Source organism: Pseudocercospora fijiensis (genome assembly GCF_000340215.1).
Source record: "Pseudocercospora fijiensis CIRAD86 unplaced genomic scaffold MYCFIscaffold_6, whole genome shotgun sequence".
Taxonomy (NCBI): domain Eukaryota; kingdom Fungi; phylum Ascomycota; class Dothideomycetes; order Mycosphaerellales; family Mycosphaerellaceae; genus Pseudocercospora; species Pseudocercospora fijiensis.
Window position 1 is genome coordinate 4,671,833 of NW_006921537.1, and position 23,218 is coordinate 4,695,050.

The 23,218-nt window shown below is 41.7% G+C and overlaps 3 protein-coding genes across 3 annotated transcripts in view; 1 reads left to right on the top strand and 2 right to left on the bottom strand.

Annotated features, from left to right (window-relative positions):
• Window positions 1-1,043: 1,043 nt before the first annotated feature.
• Window positions 1,044-3,291, top strand: MYCFIDRAFT_211865 (uncharacterized protein). Its single transcript, XM_007930503.1, has 3 exons — window positions 1,044-1,905; window positions 1,969-2,725; window positions 2,826-3,291. The coding sequence occupies exons 1-2, from the start codon at window positions 1,072-1,074 to the stop codon at window positions 2,077-2,079; spliced, it is 945 nt and encodes a 314-aa protein (XP_007928694.1). The 5' UTR covers window positions 1,044-1,071; the 3' UTR covers window positions 2,080-2,725; window positions 2,826-3,291.
• MYCFIDRAFT_119031 (uncharacterized protein) lies at window positions 2,500-3,906 on the bottom strand (the record flags this gene model as incomplete). Its single annotated transcript, XM_007930504.1, has 3 exons — window positions 2,500-2,725; window positions 2,826-3,578; window positions 3,650-3,906. Coding segments are annotated over 3 exons (1,236 nt in total), but the record flags the coding sequence as incomplete, so codon positions are not given.
• Window positions 3,907-22,714: 18,808 nt separating this feature from the next.
• Window positions 22,715-23,218, bottom strand: part of MYCFIDRAFT_198215 (uncharacterized protein) — a gene marked incomplete at both ends in the record, with an annotated part of 1,224 nt that continues 720 nt past the window's right edge. Inside the window, one exon of the mRNA XM_007930505.1 lies at window positions 22,715-22,719. Within this exon, the coding sequence (XP_007928696.1) occupies window positions 22,715-22,719 (5 nt within the window). The remainder of the gene's footprint in view (window positions 22,720-23,218) is intronic.

Sequence of the window (23,218 nt, forward strand, 5' to 3'; positions counted from 1 at the left end):
TAGCGGTGCCGGAAGTACTAATATTATGCACCTTCCAGGGCTCCGGACGCTAACTTTCACTCCGATGTGCGTTGACGCTGTATGCTGGCTGACATTGCTGAGTCGGGACAAGCGTGACTGTCAAGCCTCAGATGCGTTGCGTCAGGCCAGGCCGCTCGTCCTTTTTTAGCACTGGGGAGGTGCTTGGGGGCCCGGGCCCGGGCCCGCACATCGCTACCGAGCTCGTGCAGCAAGCCCTCTTGAAGATGCGCTGCCACGACGCAGGCGTGATGACAGAGCGCACAGCAGTACTTTGCAGGCCGATGGATGCTTCATCATGCGGCAGCAGGCAACAGTTAGTCAGCATCCGCGAAGGAGGACGGGAAACTCAGGCCAAGCCGGCGAAGGTCAGCGTACGGACGGGTAGGGTTACTAGGGTAGCATCGATGCGTGCAGAATCAATAGTAGATCCAACGCCCAAAACAGCGCGGGGCCGTCCTCCCGCTGCTCAAGCCCAGAGTAGCCATCGGACTTTTGTTCTCTGGCCCTGCAGTCCCGAAGCCACCCAGTGCGGCTCCCTCCTCGGCTGGAACCAAGAGCCCCACTGCCTTCCCTGCAGTGCTTAGCGCGCGCGCATTTTGGTCGACCTCATCGTGCGAGCGCGCGCGAGAGAGAGGGAGAGAGAGGGAGAGAGAGAGAGAGAGAGAGAGAGAGAGAGAGAGCACGAGCTGAGCTGAGCTGAGAGCCTGAGACCTTCGCGAACCTTGACCTTACTGTACACCGCCCGCCGCTCTGCGGGAGAGCGTACAGCGAAGGGCGTAGACTGTAGACCGGGAGCGTAGACTGCAGCCTGCGCACGGCGACCATTTGCACTGTTCTGGCTGCCGTCATTGATATGGCCGCCTGGTGCTCCGACTCGTCACTCGCTCGCTCAGACATGACCCTCTCGCACATACCAACGTCCAGCAACTCACGTGGCTGCCGGTCACCGTCGTCGTCCACGTCCGCGTCCACGTCCGCGTCCACCACTCGTCTTCGTATGTCACTGCCACACCACACCTCGTCGCTCTGCCACGAGAGCTGCCTCCCGCAATGTTGGTAGCAACCATGCACAGCCAAACAACCCAATACCTCCAGGTCCCTCGAGTATTGCCGACAAGGAAAAGCCGTTCACGATCGAGATCACGCGCGAGGGACGTGCCCAAGGAGGTCTTCAGTTCAACACAGGTCATCGTCTCGCCAGAAAAGCTCACCTTTCGAGCTGCATCGCCTGAAAAGCCGTCCTTCAGCCCAGAGCCATACCGAAAACCAGCATTCACTGTATTCAACAGGATGCCCAGTCCCGTACCCTCGCCATACAGCTATGGCGAGGGAAAGCGAGTATCTTCGGCTCCGCTGCCCACACTGGAGCTACAAGACATGCCCATGAAGGACACAGAAGGCACGAATTATGATGATCTCAATGAGGGCCTATACACCATGGAACAATGCGTAACACCGCCACCAGAAATACCCTTGAGGCAGAAGCTCATCGGCGCGTGGAAACTGGAATCATATGTTGCCTATCCAACACCACAATCGCCAGTGCAAAGACCGACCTATCCCATGACGAAGAACGTCACTGGATTCATCATGTACACCCCAGATGGATACATGTCAGCTCAAATGTTAATACCGGGACAGCAGAGTTTCAAGCGCGGAGAAGGGGAAGAGCCGCAATGGGCAGAGGCAGGAAAGCGATGTTTCGCGTACTGTGGCCCATACTACATTTCCAACGAAGGCCAAGGCCGGGAGGAGATTCTTCGGCATACCTTCCAATGCTGCAGCTTACCAGGCTGGATCGGCGACATCCAGATTAGGACTCATCGATTCGAGGAAGATGGTCAAGTGCTTGTGCTTGGCAGCGAAGAGCCAACAGAAGTGAAGGTGAGTGTCGTTATATTGCTTCATAACTGTTCCGAGGACGGAGCATTTACTGACACGCAACAGGGCGACAAGCGCATACCAGTCCTCAAATGGAGACGGGCCAAGGACAACTCCAATGGCACGCCACCACCACCGACACCACAGATAAAAGTCAGCGGACCTGGCGAGCCTTGAGGCCAGTAGCCGCAACCACCAGGATACGAACATTGCATTTCACAGTAGACGACTCGCATCATCCTACCACATCACTAGTATTACGAGTTCCACACTCGCTACATCGACAACGAATAGAACCGGCCGTGAAGGATCGGGAACAGTCACGAATTTCCCTTCTGTTCAGTAGCAACTGCATCGCATAGCGAGCGACCTGGCGTTTCATGAGGCATTTGTGCTTTCGAGATATACCTTTTTGTTAAAGCGCAAGCCCGGAACTGTACACTTCTTAACAACCACTTTACGAACTCGAGAATTATTGTATTGGCAGAAACAAGGCGCATTTGCAGCGTCTGGCACGCTGGCGCCGAACGACAATCCAGATAGCAATCTAGGACAATCACCCATTGTCTAACCACTTGGCACTATCTTACCCATATCGATTTTCCACAAGCATAGCAATCTGTCATAGAAGCTCGTACTCACAATGCTTCTGTTTGATACAGTACCTCCTCCGTCTCGTTCGGGCTGCACGTCACTCCCGTAATTCATACTCTTGTGCTCCTCGAACCTCGCCAGAACTTCGAAATTCCATTCCTCACTCCTGCTCCGTGCCATCCTTACAATGCGAGCACCAGCATGCATGCAACTGACAAGTAGTACGAGGCTGAGATAATGTCAGATTGCGTCATCACAGGGTGGTATGAGCTGTATGCGGAGCGCATAGAATGATTGTTCTGGAAAAGTGAAAGGATTATGGTACGGACCTTGTGCATGGCTGCCGCAGGGCTGAGTCCGAGGCTTCCTGCATATTTTTATTAGGCACACTAACGGCGGCCTCTCGTGCGAGCACTTTCAATCGCCAGACACCGCCTCCTAGGTAGAGCGAGGCCAGCGTCTGCCGTCTGCCTACTGAGGGCAATGATAGCAACCGAATATGATCATCGTAGCTGCCGGTCACCACAAGGGTATCGGAAAGTGGCAGGATGGCGGTGACTCCGGCTTCATGGAGCTTACGATCTTTCCACAGAGCCTCGATTTGCATGCTGTTTTCATGCTCGTCTTGGATTTGTGAGCACTGCAGAACGATGTCATCGCCGCCGGAAATAGCGTTTCCCGTCTGAGGTGTGAAGGCCATAGTCCAGGCTTCCAACTCATGCTGCTGAATATCGTGCATTGTGATCACAGCATCTTGGCTCCACAATTGGCCTTCCGTGCTGCTGCTGCTGCTGCTGCTGCTGCTGTTGCATTCACAGAGCAGCACGTTTCCGTTGGACAGCGTTGACCCGAGGACGTGAGGCCGGAACGGATGCCACGTGAGTGATAGCACCAATATCGTGGAGTCACAAATGCGCCTGACACATGATAGCACGAGCTCCCGGCGTGCTGCATCTAACCGGTAAAAAGCAAGTAACCCTGTTGATGTCGCAACCGCTAGTATGTCGCCCACTATTTCGGGATGGGGAGTCCACTGTATGTCGAGAATAGCAAAGTCCGTGATGATGGTGGATACTTTCGTACTTTCACATGAATCTCGCATCAGTCAAACAAAGTCGCCGGGAGAGGAATGATATGGTCACCTCTTACCTACATGTTATCTTGCTCTAGCTGGAAGAGGATCAGGCTTCCTGTGCGCTTTTGCGCGGACTCACCAGCAGATGGCGGTGTGTTCTTGGGATCTTCGGACGGAGGTTCTGCGTTGTTGGCCTCACGTACATCACCTTGCTGCTCCTTTCCATGCAAGTAGTACGTGCCAACCACGAAAAAGTTCGATTGATTCGGACAAAAGGCTATGCAGCTGGGCGGCAGATCGAGGGTCAGGGAACACACGGCATCTACTTGCGCCATCGTGCATAGCCGCAAGCAAGAGAGGATATTCAATTATGCGTGGAGGGTCATGGTTCGGAGGCAGAATTGGGGTTGACTGTCTCGAGACTAGACGGAAATGGTAAATGGTACCAGAAGCGCACAGCCAAGCATATAGCATATTGATTATTGAACTGGTTAGCGTACGGAATACGGGAGCTCTATCTCTCGTCTTGTATCGGCTAGCAACCGGCCCTATACCCTTATAGGGTAGCTAGTCGCTAGGCCGAAAGAAGAGACCTCCTTTAGTAGAGAAATAGAACTATTAACCTCGTATAGTATACTATTCCTATTATACTCTAATAGTGCCTCTTTAATAGAGCTCTAATTAGTAATTACTATAGCCTAAACTATAAGTCTACTATCCTATTCTACTAGGTATATATAAGAAAATAGGTCTATAGGAACGTATAGAATGCTCTCTACTAATCGTAGTAGTAGATAGTAGAACTAAACCGTACCTTTCTAAGAATAGGGTAGAGTATTTACTATTAACTAAGCTCGCCCGGCTAGTATATCTACCGAGCTAGCTACCGAGTATATCCGTATAAGCGACCGAGCTTCTCCGCGTATACGCTAAGTAGGCTTTGCGCTAGCGGATTAGTATCGTAGTATACGTAATAATATTATATAACTATTATATAGGATTACTAAGGTAAGATAAGAGACTTTACTTACTTAGGTTCTTATAATTATCTCCTTTCCCTAGTATAGCTATTCTAGCTATAGGGCTATAAGAAGGGTTATATTAGTAGGTAGATAGGGTAGTAGTAGGTTAGTATAGTATTCGATAGAGATCTAGGAGGAGAAGGAGGAAGGCAGGCTAGTTAGCCTAACGCTAAGCGCTAAGCCCTACCTAAGGTACTAAGACCCTAGCTTTACTCGAGCTAGTTATATACTAATTACGTATAACCTCTAATATACGCTTCCTTTCTAAAGGCCGCGCCCTCGTAGCCTGTCTATATTCTAATCTTAACCTCTATTACCGCTAACTTAGTATATTAACTAAGCTGTTTAGCTACGCTAAATTAAACGCTTAACTACCTAATTGTGTAACTATATTAAACCTTGCCTCCTAGTATAATACAAGGTTTAACTCTAACTACGCTATCTTTATATATAATAAAGTAATATATATCTATAAGAATTAAGGGCTATCGACTAATTATAATACGAGCGCGTCTTTCCTACTATAATAGGTAGGTATACGAGGTATTACAGCACTGCCTCCGTTCTAAGTAATATCGTTTCGAGTTCTTTACGTCTACTCTAAAAGACCTAGAAATGTCTACTCCCGAGGGTTTATTCTTATTATTACGAGAGCTATTATTTACTATCGTAGTTTCGCTAGCCCTAATTAGTTAGGTTTAGCAGCCTTTAATTGTTAATTAATCTTATCTTTTTAAAAAAACGCAGTTCGTCTAGTTTAGACCCCGCAGTGGTTCGGTTTGGTTTAGTTTAGTTTACTAAGCCGAAGATCTGGTTTAGTTTGGGTTGGTTTGCTAAGTAACTACAAGAGTAGCTAGTTCGAACTATAGAATTTATCGGTTTCTAAGAAGTGTAAGAATGTCTACGTAACTCGAAGCAAGCCCTTTATAAGATACGAGAGTGTAGCCGGCAGCGTAGCCGGCGTTTTTCAGTTGTAGGAAGGTACTTATATAACCCTAAATCTATAGGCAATCAGCTAAAGGCACTAACCAATTAAAAGCATATACACAGACAAGCTATTATAGTTCAGTTTAGAAACTGCACTTATTAGAAGTGTAAGAATGTCTACGTAACTCGAAGCAAGCCCTTTATAAGATACGAGAGTATAGCCGGCAGCGTAGCCGGCATTTTTTAGTTGTAGGAAGGTACTTATATAACCCTAAATCTATAGATAATTAGCTAAGGGTACTAACTAATTAAAAGTATACATATATATAAGCCATTATAGTTCAGTTTAGAAACTGCACTTATTAGGTATAAATTTTATCCTTTCGCTCGCTATTTAATTCCCTAACTGCTCGGTAGAATATTATTATCTAGATCTAGGTAGAACTTATCGATTTCCCTAGAAGTCCTCCTCCTTAAGAAGTTCTAACACTTTCCTACCGAACTATTCGACAATATTAAGTACTAGGATAGCTCCTTCCTCGGTATCGGTATAGTATATAAAAGAGCTATAAGGCAGCTCTATAGAACGTTCTACTAGTTACTCGCTATACTAAGGCCGAATGCTAGTTCGTTCCTTAGAACTCTTAGTTATTTAGGAGATATAAAGGGTAGGGTAGGTAGTAACTTCGTATTATATAAGGAGGTAGAGGCTACTATAGAAGAGGCCTTTAACCTATAGAAGACAGCAAAAGATATAGAGGCAGCTATAGGTCTAGGTACCTAGTTGAATTTCTAGTAGGTAGAGTATAAGGATATTTAGAGGGAGTATTAGGTAGAGTTGCGAAGGCAGGTATATAATATGCTCTAGAAAATAGGGATAGTGCCTATAACTATAACTATTAGGCTCTTCAACCTTCCTTATTTTTCCCTATTTTCTTTTTATAAAAATCCAAACTAATACAAATTAACCGGAATGTCTATCTTCTTTTAGTTCTTTAAAAAGCCTAGTAGCGTAGCTAGCAGCGTAGCCGGTAGCGTAGCCGGCCTTTTTACTCCTTAGTACTAACGGGATTTTAGGAGACTTCTATTCCGTACGGCTAATAAAGCATACTATACTATATATATATACTTAGAGAGTATTTAGAGCGCGGTATACAGCGCCGTATAATAGCGGCTTATTTCGTATATAGAAAAGCTTGTAGATAACACTACGAATATCCTTCCTACTAGAATATCTATCCTACCTAGCACCGTCTCGAATATAGATATTCTAGCCTTTTAGAATCTAATCGAGTGCTTTGAAATCCTTGTCTATAATCGTTATACGCTTCGTATAGATAGCTATAAGGTTGACCGCTAAAATAGTATTAGTATAGTCCGAAAAGAGGTAGAAGAGAAACATATATTCGAAGATACGAACTAGGTAGGCTTCTATAGCCTCTTAAAGGGCGCCTATCGCGGAGGCTTAGAAGCGAAGGTCCGTTCTATAATCCTAGGCAATTTCGCGAATAAGTCGTTAGAAAGGAGCTTTACGGATTAGGAGCTTAGAACTCTTCTAATACTACCGAATCTTACGGAGGGCTACGGCTAAAGAAGGATTAGTAAAAAGATAGTAAGAATGCCGGCTACGCTGCCGGCTACGCTACCGGCTACGCTGCTAGCTACGCTGCCGGCTATAAATAGGACTTACTTCCTAGGCGCTATCGACGCTTCGTACGATTGCTACTAGTAGTAGAAGCGCTAGTTATCGTCTTACGTAGAGCCTTGCCCGCCGTTATCTTACGCGGAGCCTTACTCGCGACGCCCTTTCTAGTACCGGAGCTAGCGGTAGTAGTAGCAGCCCTCTTACGTTAATATACTATACTCGTTCTACTATTTCCGGTCTTATTACGACCCGTAGAAGCACTAGGTCCCTTCTTGCGAGGCGTCGTAACTTAGTTAAGTAGACTCGCTATTATAAAAGTCGTCGAATTAAGGAAAAAAGTGCGTTACGAAGGTATACGAAGGCGCGCGCGGAGCGAGGGTATTACGGAGGTAGTAGATATAGAGCGTAGAGGTATAGGTATCGATACGAAGGTTGAATATAGCGGTAGTATCGCGGTATCGCTAGGCAATAGAGTAAGCTTCGCGCAAGCCTATATTATAGTAACGTTAGAGTAAGGAAAGAAGGTAGGTACGGCTAAAAAAGGCAGGTACGGCTAAAAAAGGCAGGTACGGCAGACTTTAAAATATAGCCGGCATATATAGCCGGCATAGTAATAGGCGAAAGCCTCCTTTTAATAAATAGCCGGCGTAATAATAGTATCCTACTATAGTATAGATATTCTTTAGTAATGCCTTTACTAGCTATAGTAATCTTATAAGTAACCTAGGCCTATTGCTAGCAAATATAAGAAATATTAGGTAGGCTATACTAAACAAGCTAGTTATTTAGTAGGAAAAGGCCTACTACCGTCTCTATATGCCGGCTACGAGTGCCGGCTATCGCTCTAAATTCAACTCCGCCCTATCTCGGAGACTAAGGTACCGAGCGGAAACCCTATAGCTTATATTTACTCGGTTATCGCGGAGCGCTTATAGGTAAGGTATTAGAAAAGAGTATAAAAAGTACGAGAAGAGTATCCTAGGATATAGGTCGTAAGTAAATAAGAGTAGCACGCCTAGTTATTTATATAGTACGTTACTCTATACGACTAAGAGCCTATATTATCTTATGCTTCGCTTATAAGACCTCGACTCTACTAGTATACTGTCGATCTCCTCCTCGGTCGCTAATACGCTATCTTAATTCTTCTTCGAGTTGCCGGACTTAGTACGTATCTGTAGCTATGCAATAGCGCTACGTATTATAGAGAATCAACTCCGCCGTATCTCGAAGGCTAAGGTACCGAGCGGAAATCCTATAGCTTATATTTACTCGGTTGTCGCGGAGCGATTACAGGTAAGGTACTAGAAAAGAGTATAAAAAGTACGAGAAGAGCATCCTAGGATATAGGTCGTAAGTAAATAAGAGTAGTACGCCTAGTTATTTATATAGTACGTTACTCTATACGACTAAGAGCCTATATTATCTTATGCTTCGCTTATAAGACCTCGACTCTACTCGTATACTATCGATCTCTTTCTCGGTCGCTAATACGCTATCTCAATTCTTCTTCGAGTTACCGGACTTAGTACGTATCTATAGCTATATAATAGCGCTACGTATTATAGAGAATTTCTCGTTAAAGTTTCTCTCTCGTAGGCTTGCTATCTACCTCGTAGTATAGAGGATTAAAGTACTAATACTAAAGAATCTCCTTATAGTTAGGATACTAGGGCTCCTTAGGACCTTTGTATTTTAGGTCTAAATAGAGACGTATTATAAACATTCTATCGCCCTTTCGCTTACTACCCGCTAGGTCGCGATATACGAAGAAACTAATCTAAATATAGCTCGTCTCTATAATAGCCGGGTAAATATAGAGCGCTAGGTTTCTACTTCGTACCTTAGATTTAGGGACGGCGCGGAGATAAAATCAGAAATATAGCCGGTACCTATAGCCGGCAAAAGGATACGAAAATAGGCCTCCTCCTAGGTTAATCTAACGACTAAATACAATTTCCAACTAATCCGCTATAAACCGACGCCGAATTTTAGCTAGAAGCTATATATCTTTATTTTAAAGAGTAACCCGCTTCGTATAGATAGTAAGGAGGTTTAAAAGCTTAAGCTCGGTTACGAGAAATGCCTCCGTAGCTTCCTAAAGAGTACTAATCGCCTTAGCCGTAAATCGTATACTAGACCGAAAATCTAATGTAATTTCTCGGACGAGTCGCTAGAAAGGAGTCTTAAGGATTAAAAGCTCGGTCCCTCTTTTGTTTTAGAAAAGCCGGATCTAGCGAAGGGCAATAGTACCTAGTTTAAAGCGCCGCTTCTTTATTGTCGAGTCCTGCCTTATTCCCTTTCTTTTAATAGAAAGATAACTTTTCTTCGCGATAGTCTTCGTCCGCCTACTCTTTTTAGCCTTCTCCTATCTACCTATAGCCTTCTTATTTTTCGGTACTGTTTTCCGAGGAAACCCCTTCCTTCGTATATACTACGGAGAGCCTTGCTCTTCTAATATCTCGTTCTCGCTACGGTCTCCCTATACTTAGCTTGCTTTACCCTTGCCCTTTAGCCTCTAAAGATATTTATCTACGCGTTTAGGCGACGAGGGTATATCGGTAGGACCTAGAAAATTAATAAGTATATAATCGTAAGGAGACATTAATGCTTCTTGCCTTTCAGAACAAATAGTCTTTTATTAAACCGCCTTAGTAGGTTATCGTTAGATTCGAATAAAGGATAGTAGCTTAAGGAAGGGGAAGTAGCCGGCTTAGGAAGGCCCGAAGAGCCGAATCCTTAAGGCATATTTATCTTTAAGAATATAGGGAAAGGGAAGAAGGAGAGAAAGAGCGAATAGAGAATTAGAAATAGTCCGTAGATAAGCGGGGTCGGTTACTATAGCAACTAGTCTGTTTAGGTCCTAGGAATTCGAAACACATTTCGGATATATACCGGCTATATACGCCGGCTATATTACCTTATACGTAAACGCTTCGTCTCCTTAAAGCTACTCTAAGCCTATATACGTTTCCGCTTCTCGACCCGGTATCGCCTTCTACCTCCCCCCTCCTCCTCTTCGTTATCGCTAATTAGGGTTTCGCTTAGACTAAATTTCGTATTCTCTTCGCGCTCCTAGGTTTCTTCGATCTTAAGGTTTTCTAATTCCTCGATTAACTCCTTTAGTATAATCTTTAGTAACCTACCTTAGCGATTCTAGTAGAGGAGATAGTATCGGAATACTATAATAGATTCGAAGGTAGTAGGCGAGTATATTCGATTAAAGCGGCCCTAGTAACGAGCGATACTAAAAGACCTCTTATAGCCTATACCTACGCTCGGGATAGCGAGGACGTCCCGAGCGACCGACGCTATCGTTAAAAACTTAGGCTCTAACCGCTGCTATATAGCGAGAATATCGTCTCCGAATTCGTCTAGAAGACCGGTAAGATCTAGAGATTATTAGCCCTCTTTCCGAGCCTACGGGTTTACACTTACTCGCGCGCCGATAGAGATCGAACTTTTCTTTATTTACTTTAGTAGTTGCTTCCTCTTCTGCCTCTACTTCCTACCTACGAAATAGGTATAATATCGGAGCCTTCTAAACCTTCTTTTTCTTTATAGGAGCTGTATTTAGACTAGTTTCTTTCCGACGCTTGTAGAACATCTTTTCTAGAATAGTCTAGTAATGCTTCGGCTATACCTCGTCCGCCTTCTATTCCGGCCTCTACTAGTATATATCCTTTTCTACCGGGTTAAGTAAGTACGTAACGCTATAGATATTCCCGAACGACTTAAAGGTAGTACTATAATATTTATACAACTTAGTATAGGAGCTGTCTATAGCTTTCGTTATAGCTACTTTCTAGGGAACGCTCTTCTTAGCTAGCTTAGCTACGGTTTCCTCGAGCTCGTTAAAGAGCTAGTTATAGTACGTAAAGACAAGGTAGATCGTCGGTCCTTAGGTTCTTCTAATCGTAGTAGTAACCTTCGCGTAATGCTTACTAATATCGACGAGATACTCTACTTAGCGCTATTCGGCGGCGGTAAGGCCGAGCTACTTAATACCTTCGGAACTCTAATAGATCTCGAGAGCGGTACGTAAAGTATATCCCCTTATAACTATATAGAAAGTCGAATCGAACTAGGTCTTAACGTCTTAGGTAAAACGGAGTAGGCGCTAAGGAGGCCGCTTTTACTATCGCTTATTCTATACGATATTCTAGGTATCGGTTTTAGGGCGCTCGATTAGGTTCTTTTAAATAGCCTCGAATCGGTTATATCTCTATAAGCTCGAGTTCGTATATATTGCTAGACGACGAAGCTAGAGAAAAAGAGTTAGAACTATACTAGGTTGCCGGCTATAGATGCCGGCTACGGACAAAAGTTATACCTTATATAAAACGAGAGCGAGGCTCTCTACCTTATCCTATCTTATTACTATAACGAGTTTCTCGACTTTCGACTTTGCCTTATCCTTATCTAGGATCTTCTATTAGTCGTCGTTTAATAATGCAATTTTAAGCGTCTTAAAGAGGGCTTAGATCGCGATTTAAACTATATAAGCGAGGTAGGGAAACTTCTATAGGGATATAACTAGCAACGACGTCGGCTCCGATTTAATAGGGCTAGGGCTATTACTAGGCTCCTCTTTGTCGTTATCGTCGTACGTATTATCGTACGTATCCGGAATCGTAGCGAGCTTAATATTCGGAAGATTAAGCTAGATTGTAGACCTTATAATCTCCTCTACGTACTCGACCCTATCGATATAATTAGTAATTTTAAAGACATATACGAGTAAATTGTATATATAACGCCTTATATAATGTTCGATTATTACTAGCGTTATCCGTAGTAATCGAGATTAGTTTCGTTATTACGCTAACCCTATCTATTACCGTATAGACAAGCTTCGCTATATCCTTACTAGTATAGGAACCTAGAATTTTAGGGAATCCGATTATAAGTTCCTAGAGTTTCTAATCCGAATTAATAAAGTATAGTATAATCGAGAGGAAGGAGGCTCTTATAGTCTAGCTTAACTAGCTATCGATAGTAATAGCTACTCGGCGAGTATTACGGAGGATCTCCTAAATATCGTCTAACGTAGCCTCTTTATTCTTTTCGAATATAATACGCTAGGTTATCGCGCCGAGAAATAGGGGAGGGTAGTTTGTAAGATATAGGTATATCTTCTATATAGACTCCCTTTCGTAGAAGTCTTCCGGAAGACTATTTATAGCTAGCATTTCGTTTGCTAGTTACTTAAAGTCTTCGGGGGAGAAATCGGTAGCCTTTAATCCTAGAGCTTCCTTAAGCGTAGCCTATAATAATTAGCTAGATCTCTACGGTTAATTAAAGTAGCCGGAATCTATAGCCGGTAGCTATAGCCGGTAGCTATAGCCGGCATTTTAGAAGACGTACCTCTTTCTAGAACGCTATATCTATATTAACTCTCCTCTCTCTTTAAGATTCCCGACACCGTTTAAAATAGAGATAGTTCGTAGGCGATAAGTTCCTATCCCCTAGTTTCGGGTATTTTAAGATTAAACCGTAGAAGTTATAGACAATTACTAGTTAACCTTTAAGTCGAGAAGTCGTATAACGGTATAATGCCCCCTCTATAAAGAACTTCTAGAATATATCCGTTCGCTCCTTACTCCCCTATCGTATCGAGTACTTCCGGAGTTTATACTCCTTCGAACGTAAGTATAAAGGGAACTATATCTTATAGACCTATTAATTAAACTGCTCTATATACTCGGGTTTCTAAAGATACGCCTAGCTAGCCTTTTCGAAGATTTCCGGGTTAATACTCGATATTCTTATATCTCCGAACAACCTTCTACTTAGACTCCGTAAAGGTAAGGACTAGGTAGTAGTACCCTATAATAAATTCCTACTACTAGGATTCGGAGAGGATAAATCTAGCCCTAATCGTCGTCTAGGACTCGATAGGCTCGAAGGTAAGTATACGACCTCCTCTTAACGTTATCGCAATCTCGCTCGTATACTAGACTATTTCGACTATCGTCTCGTTGTTACCCTTCCTAGTATAGCGCCTAGTATATATACAATATCGGTCGGTATGTTTTAAGGTTTCGTACGGTAAGGTAAGGACTTAGGAGTAGTAGATATATACTAGTAGCTATAGGGAAATACCCTTTCTTTTATAGTATCGTATCGTTAGGAATAGCTAGGTAGTAAATAGCTAGCTACCTTTTTTTTCGTTTCCTAGCTACCTAACTACTAGATTTTTTTTTCTAGCTACCCTAGCTAGCCTAACTACTAGAATTTCTTTCCTAGCTACCCTAACTACCTAAATTTTGCCTTCTATACGGCGGCTCTCTCCTACTAATAGAACCGAGCTACTATACCTAACGAATCTAAGCTCGTTTTTAGTCTTAATCTATCCTCTTTCGGTATAAGACACTCGATAAGCAAATGCTTAGGCCGAGTCTAACTACGAAACCTAAGACTAACTAATAGCTCTATTAACTAATCCTAATCCTCGAACTCCTTCCGCTTCTTAGTAAAGACCTTAAAGAGCGCTCGAGCTTCGTCGGGTACCTACGGAGTAGTCGAGATAAAGCCGTATCGCTAAAATAGATAATCCTTCGGAGGCTTATATAGAGATTTAGAGAATTCTAACGCTAACCTATCCTACTAGGCGCTTAGATTCTAGATATAAGCCCTCTCTGCCTTAGTAAAGATTTTATATAGTAGTAGCACTCTGCCCTCGAGAAACGCTTTCTATTTAACTGTTAGTATCTGCCGGCTACGAACGCCGGCTATATATACCGAGTATAGAATAATTACCTATACCCCTTCCTCCTTTAGTAATACTTCTACCGTCCCTAGATACCTAGCCGCGATCGCATTAATCGTAAGCTACTTTGCCTTTATAGACGTAAAGGCTTCGCTCTAATACTAATAAAGAAACTTCTACTCTATATCGAGGATATAAAGACGACTAGTCTCGATTCTAATCCTTACTAGCTTTTCGTAGTAGCTTTAACTATAATTTTCTAGATTAATAGGACTTATACCTTAGCCCTTTACTAGTATCTCGTCTCTTTAACTATACTTAATCTACTCCTAGCGCTTATCGTCTATAGCGTTAGGCCCTAAGACTGCGCCTATTACTAGATCGACGTAGGGTATCTCCTCGCTTTTTTTAGTTCCTTTATTCTTAGTATTAAGCTCTGTCGCGGTATCCTAAACTCTAGTATTGTTATTCTCGGCTATCTAAATATCTCCGTTACTATCGGTCGTATCGATAGAGGTAGAGGCTATAGGTCTAAATGCTATTAGTTAACGTCTTAAAGAAAAATATACCGGCTATAGCTGCCGGCTACGGCTGCCGGCTACGGCCGCTAGCTAGATTGACTTACGCTACTAGAACTTTACGCTCGAAAACTAGCCGCAATTCTTTCCTCCTCTTAGCCTTCTCTTAGCTTGTCTTCTTATTCTAACCTTTACTTTTTTTCTATAGGCGCTAGCTATCGATAGAATGCCTTATTCCGCGCCTTTCTTCTCTTATCTTTAGCTCTTTTATCCTTATCTATCTTCTCTTTTCTCTCGCGGTCTCGTACGGAATTCTTCTTTATAGAGTACTCCTCTTTAGTCTTACGCTTTTTAGTTAGACGCTTAGGCAAAATAAACTCGCGGTCTTTAGTTCTATCTTCTATTTAGCGCACGGCGCGCTTCTCTCTTACTATTATAAGGAAAAGGGGCGGGGGCGTAGCGTATAGTAGTTATTATCGGTATAGGTATAGAGGAAGAATTTAAAAGGTATAAGAATATCGCGAAGCCCTAATTGTTACCGCCTACGTAACGTTATATAGGTAAGCTTTCGCAACTACGGCAACTACGCCCCGGCAACGGCAACTACGGCCTAGCAATAGCAACTACGCCCTAGTAACGGCAACTACGCCCTAGCAACGGCAATAGAGCGTAGTAAATATAACCTAGTAACTATTATAGCCGGCAATCGTAGCCGGCAGTCGAATAAGAGTGTCCTTGTAGTAAAACTACGCCCTAGTAATAGCAACTACGCCCTAGTAACGGCAACTACGCCCTAGTAACGGCAAAAGAGCGTAGTAAATGTAATATAGTTACTATTATAGCCGGCAATCGTAGCCGGCAGTCGAATAAGAGTGTCCTTATAGTAAAACTAATATAGTCTCTAGTTTAAACTAGGAATCTATATAGTTCGAAAAAACCAAACCGGAACTAGGGAGCTAGTTCGCCGCTAAGAAACCAAACTATATACGTTTAGTAGTTCGGAAACCGAACTACTACGGGGTCTATATCTTACTCTAATAATAAGATATAAATGTCGGAGCCCCGGTTAGAGACTATCCCCTTAGGGGTTCCCTAATAGCTATAGAAGATGTTGTTCTATAGTAACTTAGCTAGGTTAATAGCAGACTAGTCCTTCCGAGCTAGAATGTAACGAGCACCTTTAGTAAACCGGATCTACTATCATAAGGATAGTATCGAAGATGTACTTACTGCCCCTACGCTTAGTAGGCGGAAGGCCTATAATAAAGTCTACTATTAGCTCTATAAATAGCTTCTTTAGAATAGGAAGTAAAGACAACTCGCCGAATAGCAGGTGCCTTAGTGCTTTAACTCGTTAATATACGATATACGTGTTTACGTAGTCCTTTATATCCCGCTTACTATTTAGCTAGTAGTATATACGCGATAGTAGCTCGTGCGACCTCTCTATACTATAGTAACCGGCAAGCTTACTATTATAGTGTCGCTTAAGAAGCTCTTATCGGATTGAATGCTCGGCAGGGATATACAATCTGCCCTTATAGCGTAAATAGCTATCGGCATTAATCGACTAATTCTTGCTAGATCTAGTTTTGCGACTATTAGTAAGCCGATCTATACGGGCCGTAGTAAAAGCGTCCCTTTACTAAGCGCGTAACAGCTCGTTTATAAAGGCTTAACTATCTCCTTATATAAGTTCGCTTAATAGCACCCTCGCTATCGTACGTAGCACGTACTATATGTATCTAGTAGCACTAGTAGCCGGATTAACTATAGTAGTGCTTTAATCGCTGTTACTATATATAGCGATATTAACTAGGGAGTTATCGTAACCCTTCCTATTAGTGTTATTAAGCTTAATACGTACTGTTAATATAGCAAGAGTATTAATATGCTTTAAGCCGTCGCGGAGTCCGGTAAGCCGCTTATTATACGCTTGCCTTACTACGAGGTCTATAGCAATCTTATACTATAGGGTTGGAAACAATAAATTAATAGATTGCTAAGTCTCGCTGTCGTAATTAGGTCGCCTCGATAGGCTATCGGTAGGGTTACTTACGCCTAGCCGGTATAATATATTAAAATCGAACCTAGCGAGGTAGACGGCCTATCTAGCCTATCGACCTATAACCCTAGTAACCTTAGTAATGCTACGGAGGTTGTTATAGTCTGTATAGACCTGTATTATATGTTAGGCCCTATCGAGGTAGTGCCTCTAATGCTTAAAGGCCTCGATAATAGCTAGCAACTCTTGCTCGTAGGTTTCGTAGCGACGCTTAGTATTAATTATCTTCCTTAAGAAGAAGGCAATCGGGTGCTAGTAATTGTTATTAGCCTATTGTAATATAATGGCTAATATGGCGAACTATAAAGCGTTAGTCTTAATACGGATCTGCCTACTTAGTACGAAATAGTATAATAGGGGGACTTTAGTAAAGCGTTGCTTTAAACCGTTAAAAGCGGCTTATGCCTTATTAGTCTATTTAAACTCTCTGGATGGATTAGCCTTAGTTTTGGTAAGCTTAGTTAGGGGCATTATATACCGTAAATAGCCCTTAATAAAGCGACGATAGAAATTAGCAAAGCTAAGGAACGACTGCAGCTCCTTAATACTAGTAGGTATTAGCTATTTAGTAATAGTTTTAATCCGATTAGGGTTAGCCTTTACACTATTAGTTAATACGAGGAAGCTAAGGAAGGGTACCTCTTTAGTAGCGAAGGTGCATTTAGAGGGTTTGTAGTATAAGCTATAGGCCCGTAGGCGGTCGAGCACCTTACGTATAGCGGCCTAATATTCCGCAATATTAGGTAAATAGGTATAAACTAGGATATTATCTAGGTAAACTATATAGAGGTAGTCTAATAGGCCTAAAAGGGCCTAATTAATATAGGACTAGAATGTTGCAGAGGCATTAGCTAGGCCGAATAGTATAACTAAGTACTTAAAATAGCTATAGCGAGTACGGAAGGCTGTCTTCTATTTATTACCCTTACGAATACGAATGCGGTAATAGGCGTCCTTAATGTCTAATATAGTATAGAAGTAGGCGCTAGAAAGGCGATCGAGGGTCTTATTAATAAGCGGAAGTAGACAGCGGTCTTTAATAGTAACAGTATTAAGTCTACGGTAGTTAACGTATAAACGTAGGCTACTATCCTTCTTAGGAATAAATAGGATTAGTGTACTAGTAGGGCTATTGCTATACTAAATTCGACTATTAGCTAGGTTCTTATCTAGGTACTTACGTAGCATAGCAAGCTCTCGTTTACTAAGGTTATAGAGTAGCCTAAAAGGAACTTCTTTGCCCTCTATAATGTTAATTTTATAATCCGTCTCTTTAAATATAGGCAGCGTCGATGCTAGGTAGTATTTAAATATATTAATATAGGTCTCGCGAATAGGCTATAGGATACGAGCGAGTTAATTAGGGTCTATACTATTAGGGGGCATAGGTTTATCGTTATTACCGCCGAGAAGGTTAGCTATCGGATTAGCTAAGGCAGGTGTTAGGTTACTAATAAACAGGACCCTAATATCGTTAGGACACTCGCTAGCATTAATGTATTTAATGTCCTCTTTCCTAGCGATTCTAAATCGCTACTATTAGCTACCTAGGTCTATAGCTACGGCGTAGTGCTTAAGGACAGGGTTACTAATAACAATATTAGATAGAAGGCTATCTATATCTACTATATAGGCAGTAAAGTCTAGTAGGCGTTCATTTCCGAGGTCGTCCTTTAGAACTATAGGAATATAGTAGGCCCTATAGGTTAAGTGCCGAGCGTTATTAAACTAAGTAAGGGTTAGTAGGTTAGCCCTATTTAATTGTCGAAGGTCTAATTGCTTAGCTAGGCGATAGCTAATAAGGGCACTAACTGAATTTCCTAGATCTAGCGTAACCTTAGTCTTATAGTTAGCTCTATGTGTATCCTATATAAGATAGGTGCGTATAATAGCTAGTACAATATCGATAGTTTTACGCCGTATAAGGCTAATAGTTAGTGCGGCGCTTATTCTTTTTTCGACTAATAGGAAGGGCCGATAGGGGTAGTATTAGCGGCTAAAAGGTGCTTTCGGTACTTAGCGGTAGTACAGTCGATCCGGGCCTAATCCTTAGGTTTGTCGTATTAGCCTAGTAGATAGCTAGTACTATTATAGTTGAAGCATTTCAATCCGGTTAGGGGATTGCTATAGCCGCTATTGCTACTATTGTTAGTTAAGCGATTAGTATTGTAGGGATACGAGCCCCTTCTACGGCCCCTATTACGGCCTCCTCTATATAGTCGCCGGCTACGGCCTCTTCTACGGTTATTGTTACTGTTCCTATTGTTAGTACTATTGTTTTAGTAGGAACCTTAGTTTCCTCCGCGGGCACTACGGTTGCCGCGGTTAGTACTAGCTAGTCGGATCCTCGATTCTAGTCGTTGTTAGAGCTAAACAGCCTGTTCGGCTGTTTCTACTTCGACTATAAATTAAATACGCGTTAGATTAGCCTGTTCGAATATACGGTAGCGGTCCAATTTAAGGACTAATTCCTATCTTAGTTTTAGGCGTATTTCCGAGATCTATCTAGAATTAGTCTTAGCCGGAAGGTCGTCTTCGAGGGTCTTTAAATAGGCCTTAAATAAGCGAGCTAATTAATTAGTCTTTTGCTTAGCTCGAAGGTACTAGTCCTAAGCGTATTGTTGCCTTAGTATAGGGTTTCTAAGGGTGTCTAGTATAATAGTTTTATAGGTCTGCTACTAAATAGCGGTCTAGTTATTAAGGGAATCAAAATGATTATCCTAGGTACGTTTTAGGTCTCTATTAATATATTGCATAGTATAGACGACTAGCGAGTAATCGTCCCGGCCGGAAGAGCCCTTAGTACGTTTCGCTAGTTAAGCTTACAGTCGCGAATATAGTCGTTGTATTGCTTCCGGCTAGAGCTATTAAATACGGTACAGTCCTTAAGTTTAGTATCCTTCTTCTAAACTAGGACGGATAGTAAGGAAGGCCCTACTATCGGCTTAGTGTTAGTTACTAGGGCTTCCTATAGGCGGCGAATTTCGAGGAGGTTGTCCTTTAGCTATTATTCTTAACGTAAAGTAGCGAGCCTATTTTAGGTAGCTTCTTAAAGTCTCGCTACTAGCTAGGGGCTAAAGGCTAGTTAGCTATATCGACGGTTAACAATATTGCTAAGAATGTCGTTAACGGGCAACGAGGGGTTATCCCCTTCGATTATAGGTTCTTTAGTAGGCCCTCTAATAGGCTCTTTAGTAGGAGGCACTTTAGTAGGTACTTTAGTAGGCACTTTAGTAGGTACTATACTACTAGCGTTGTCGTTGCTAGCGCTGCTAGCGGCGCCGCGATTGTTGTTACTTCGTAATAAGCCGGCTATTGTAATAAGGGGTAGCACTAATAGTGTATTGTAGCCCCTTATAGTACGGATATAGCGGAATTAGTAGGTATCCGCTTAGTGCGATTAACTTAGTATAATAGGCCGTATAGAAGGCCTTGCTTAATAATTAGTACGGTTGTTTTTAGTGGAATAGTACGTGTAGGTCCCGTTCTTCGGGCGCAATATAGTTAAATCGGTAGTTTTCGTAGCTATACCGCTAAAAGCTTAAAATAAGGACTATCTAGCTACTACCCTTAAAGGGTAGATCGAATACTATATAAGAAGGGTTATATTAGCAGGTAGATAGGGTAGTAGTAGGTATAGGTAGTATTCGATAGAGATCTAGGAAGAGAAGGAGGAAGGCAGGCTAGTTAGCCTAACGCTAAGCGCTAAGCCCTGCCTAAGGCACTAAGACCCTAGCTTTACTCGAGCTAGTTATATACTAATTACGTATAACCTCTAATAAGGGCAATATAGTAAGTTATACTATTCTTATACTCTACGCTTTATATACGTATCTCGTACGTACCTACCGCTATACTATAGTTACTGTATACGTTATATTTATTTCGTAGTTACTATTTATTTTATAGATTTAAAGCGCGGCTACTTCTAGTACTAGCTAGAGGTTACCTAAACTTCTAAGAACGCGGTAGCTAGTAGCTACTAACTAAGAATATTTATAGTTCCTATAAGGGTAATACGATCGCGTACCCTATTACTAATATCGATATAGTTCCTAAGTTAGACTTTAGCGAAGCCTCTATTACGTTATCTATTTACTAGTAGTACGACAACCTTAGTAAGCTAGATAAAGAGCAATTTAGTATATATACTAACTATATTAGGAAGGCCTCTAAGGTTTATAGACTCTATACTAGCGCTAAGACGAGTATCCTTATTAGCCGCCTTTTAAAGATTAGGTAAGAAGTCGCTAGTTAGGATACTTTTACTATCCCTAAGGCTAGTCCGGCCTATACTAGCTAGTTTCTTAGGCGTCCTACTACTATTCCTACCTCTCTAGGACTCTATACCTTTAACGTTACTAGTACTATTACTCGCGATCTTGCGCCTACTAACTATTAGAGCAAGTTAGTTACTAGTATTCGGATTCCTAGCTAAGGTATCTCCTTCGATCGCTTTTACTAGACTAGTAATACTACGTTCTTTCGAGTCTTCGGCTAGCTATAAGATCCTCGTAAGCTCTATCTTCTTCTCCCTATTAACCTAATATAGGAGGAGTTTCGGATATACTTCTAGTATATACGTAAGTTACCTAAGAATAAGTAGGAGAGTTATAACGTTATCTAGCTTTATAGTATTAGTAACTAGATTATTCGTTAGTACCTAAACTTATAGCTCCTAGCTGTTACTCTTTAACCTAACTACGCCTACGAGCTTATTTCTATTCCTAAGCCTACTAAGTACTATAAAGTAGGCGAAGAAGGTTACGAGAACTGCCCTCTTAGGGAGTCTACTCGTATTAGCTAAGACGTAGTAAAGCTTATAGCTAGCGTTAGTACTAATCGCCTATATATTATAGTTAGCCTTATATCTAAAGATAAGACTAGCTACTCTACTATTATCAAAGGTATATATAAGCTAGAGGTCTTTGCGAACTAGGCTTAGAGGCTTAGGGACCGTAGCCTAGTTCTACTAGATAAGATTAGTACGCTTACTAATAAGTCTCTTACCGCCTACGATTTTAAGTATATATTTAATAGTTAGGCTAATAGCGAGTACTAAGTAGGAAGTAGAGTAGATCCTTAATCCTCTTAAGGAGTACGAAATCTCTATTTAAATACATTATCTCCTATATAGCGATCTAAAGGCTAAGAACGACCGTATATTAGTTAACCTAAGCTATTCTTACGTTATTAACGGTACTAAGGTTAAGGGCTATAATAACTTAATAGTCTCTTAGGTTACTACTATATACCGCGACCTTACTACTATTCTAAGCTTAGGTTCTTTCGTTCTATACGCTTTACCTACCGCTATTCTAGTTAGGGGCCTTAGCTATATCTCTAACGCCCTAGTCGGTCCTATTCCTTAGTTAAGCTATACTATTTAGAACGAGGTTAAGTAGATCCTCTAGTTTACTAAGAGGGAGCTTAAGGATTGCCTAAATACTTAGGAAGAGTCTACTAGGAAGACTATAGCTAACCTACTCGTCGCTTAAGCCTCCTATAAGGCGTAGTACTATAGTATTAATAGCTTTAGCGTAAGCGGAGAAAGCCTTTAGAATTAGCTATCGGATAAGACGATCTCTAATAAGGACTATAGTATACTTAAGTAGTAGTAAGTTAGTATAATAGATTCGTTACTACTAATTATCGATAGTTTTTATATATTAATAGTATATAGGATAATACTACCCTAGAGGCATTATTATAGACTTTTAGAAAATAGCCTTAGCTAAGAGCGCTAAGGTAACATATAACTATTTATTTATATTAGGCGTTTAATATAAAGCGTATCTAGCTAGATATAAAGAAAGGAAGGGATATTAGCTAGCAACCGGCCCTCTACCTTTATAGAATAGCTAGTTACTAGGCCTATAAAAGAGGCCTCCTTTAGTAGAGAGATAGAGTTATTAACCTTATATAATATACTATTCCTACTATACTCTAATAGTAGCTCTACTATAGGGCTCTAATTACTATAGCCTAAACTATAGGTCTACTATCCTATTCTACTAAGGATAGCTACCTATATTACGATAGGTTATACTTATAAAGGGCTACGCCCTAGGTAGAAAGCGCTAGCCTTAGGCATTCGGCCTACGCGACTCTAACCTACTACTTAGCGCTTAGCGCACTATATAAAACTATTCGGATTTACGTAGATAGACTTAGCTCTTTATTAAACCTATTAAGTCTTATATCTAGTATCTACGTACGCGTTACTTACTCGTAATAATACTACCTTCGGAGGCCTATACTATTATAGCTAGTAGTAGTAGTATTAGTTTCCGTCTTTTACTAGGATATTTTAAGAGAATTTTAGAATTATATATTAAAAATTCTAAGATAAAATTCTATAGTGTAAGGATTTTAGATATTAGAGTTTAAAAAGATATATTATTATAATAGCTAAGTTTAATATAAATTAAAGAAATTGTACTTAAAGAATATTATAGTATAAAAGAATCTTTTGCTAAGACTTTTAGTATAAAGCCCTAAAAATCTATAGAAGTAGCCTATTTGCTAGGGCAGATACACTTCAAACGTTAATTACGCTATACTGTATACTAGGCTGCATACACACACACAGACACACAAACACCCATAATAATAAGTTGATGGCCCTATCTCCGTCTGGTCCCGAGACAGAGCAAGGACTTTAGAATGTTGGCATCACTTGCTTGTAATGCGGTCATTCAATGGACTGCTGGACGATGTTGCTGGTCCTGCACATAATCCATTACGACACATTCTCA

Bases quoted from the DNA above. Each gene is read 5' to 3' on its own strand.
- MYCFIDRAFT_211865 (XM_007930503.1), top strand. From the start codon at position 1,072: ATGTTGGTAGCAACCATGCACAGCCAAACAACCCAATACCTCCAGGTC. The intron at 1,906-1,968 runs GTGAGTGTCGTT...GACACGCAACAG, and splicing joins AAGAGCCAACAGAAGTGAAG to GGCGACAAGCGCATACCAGT.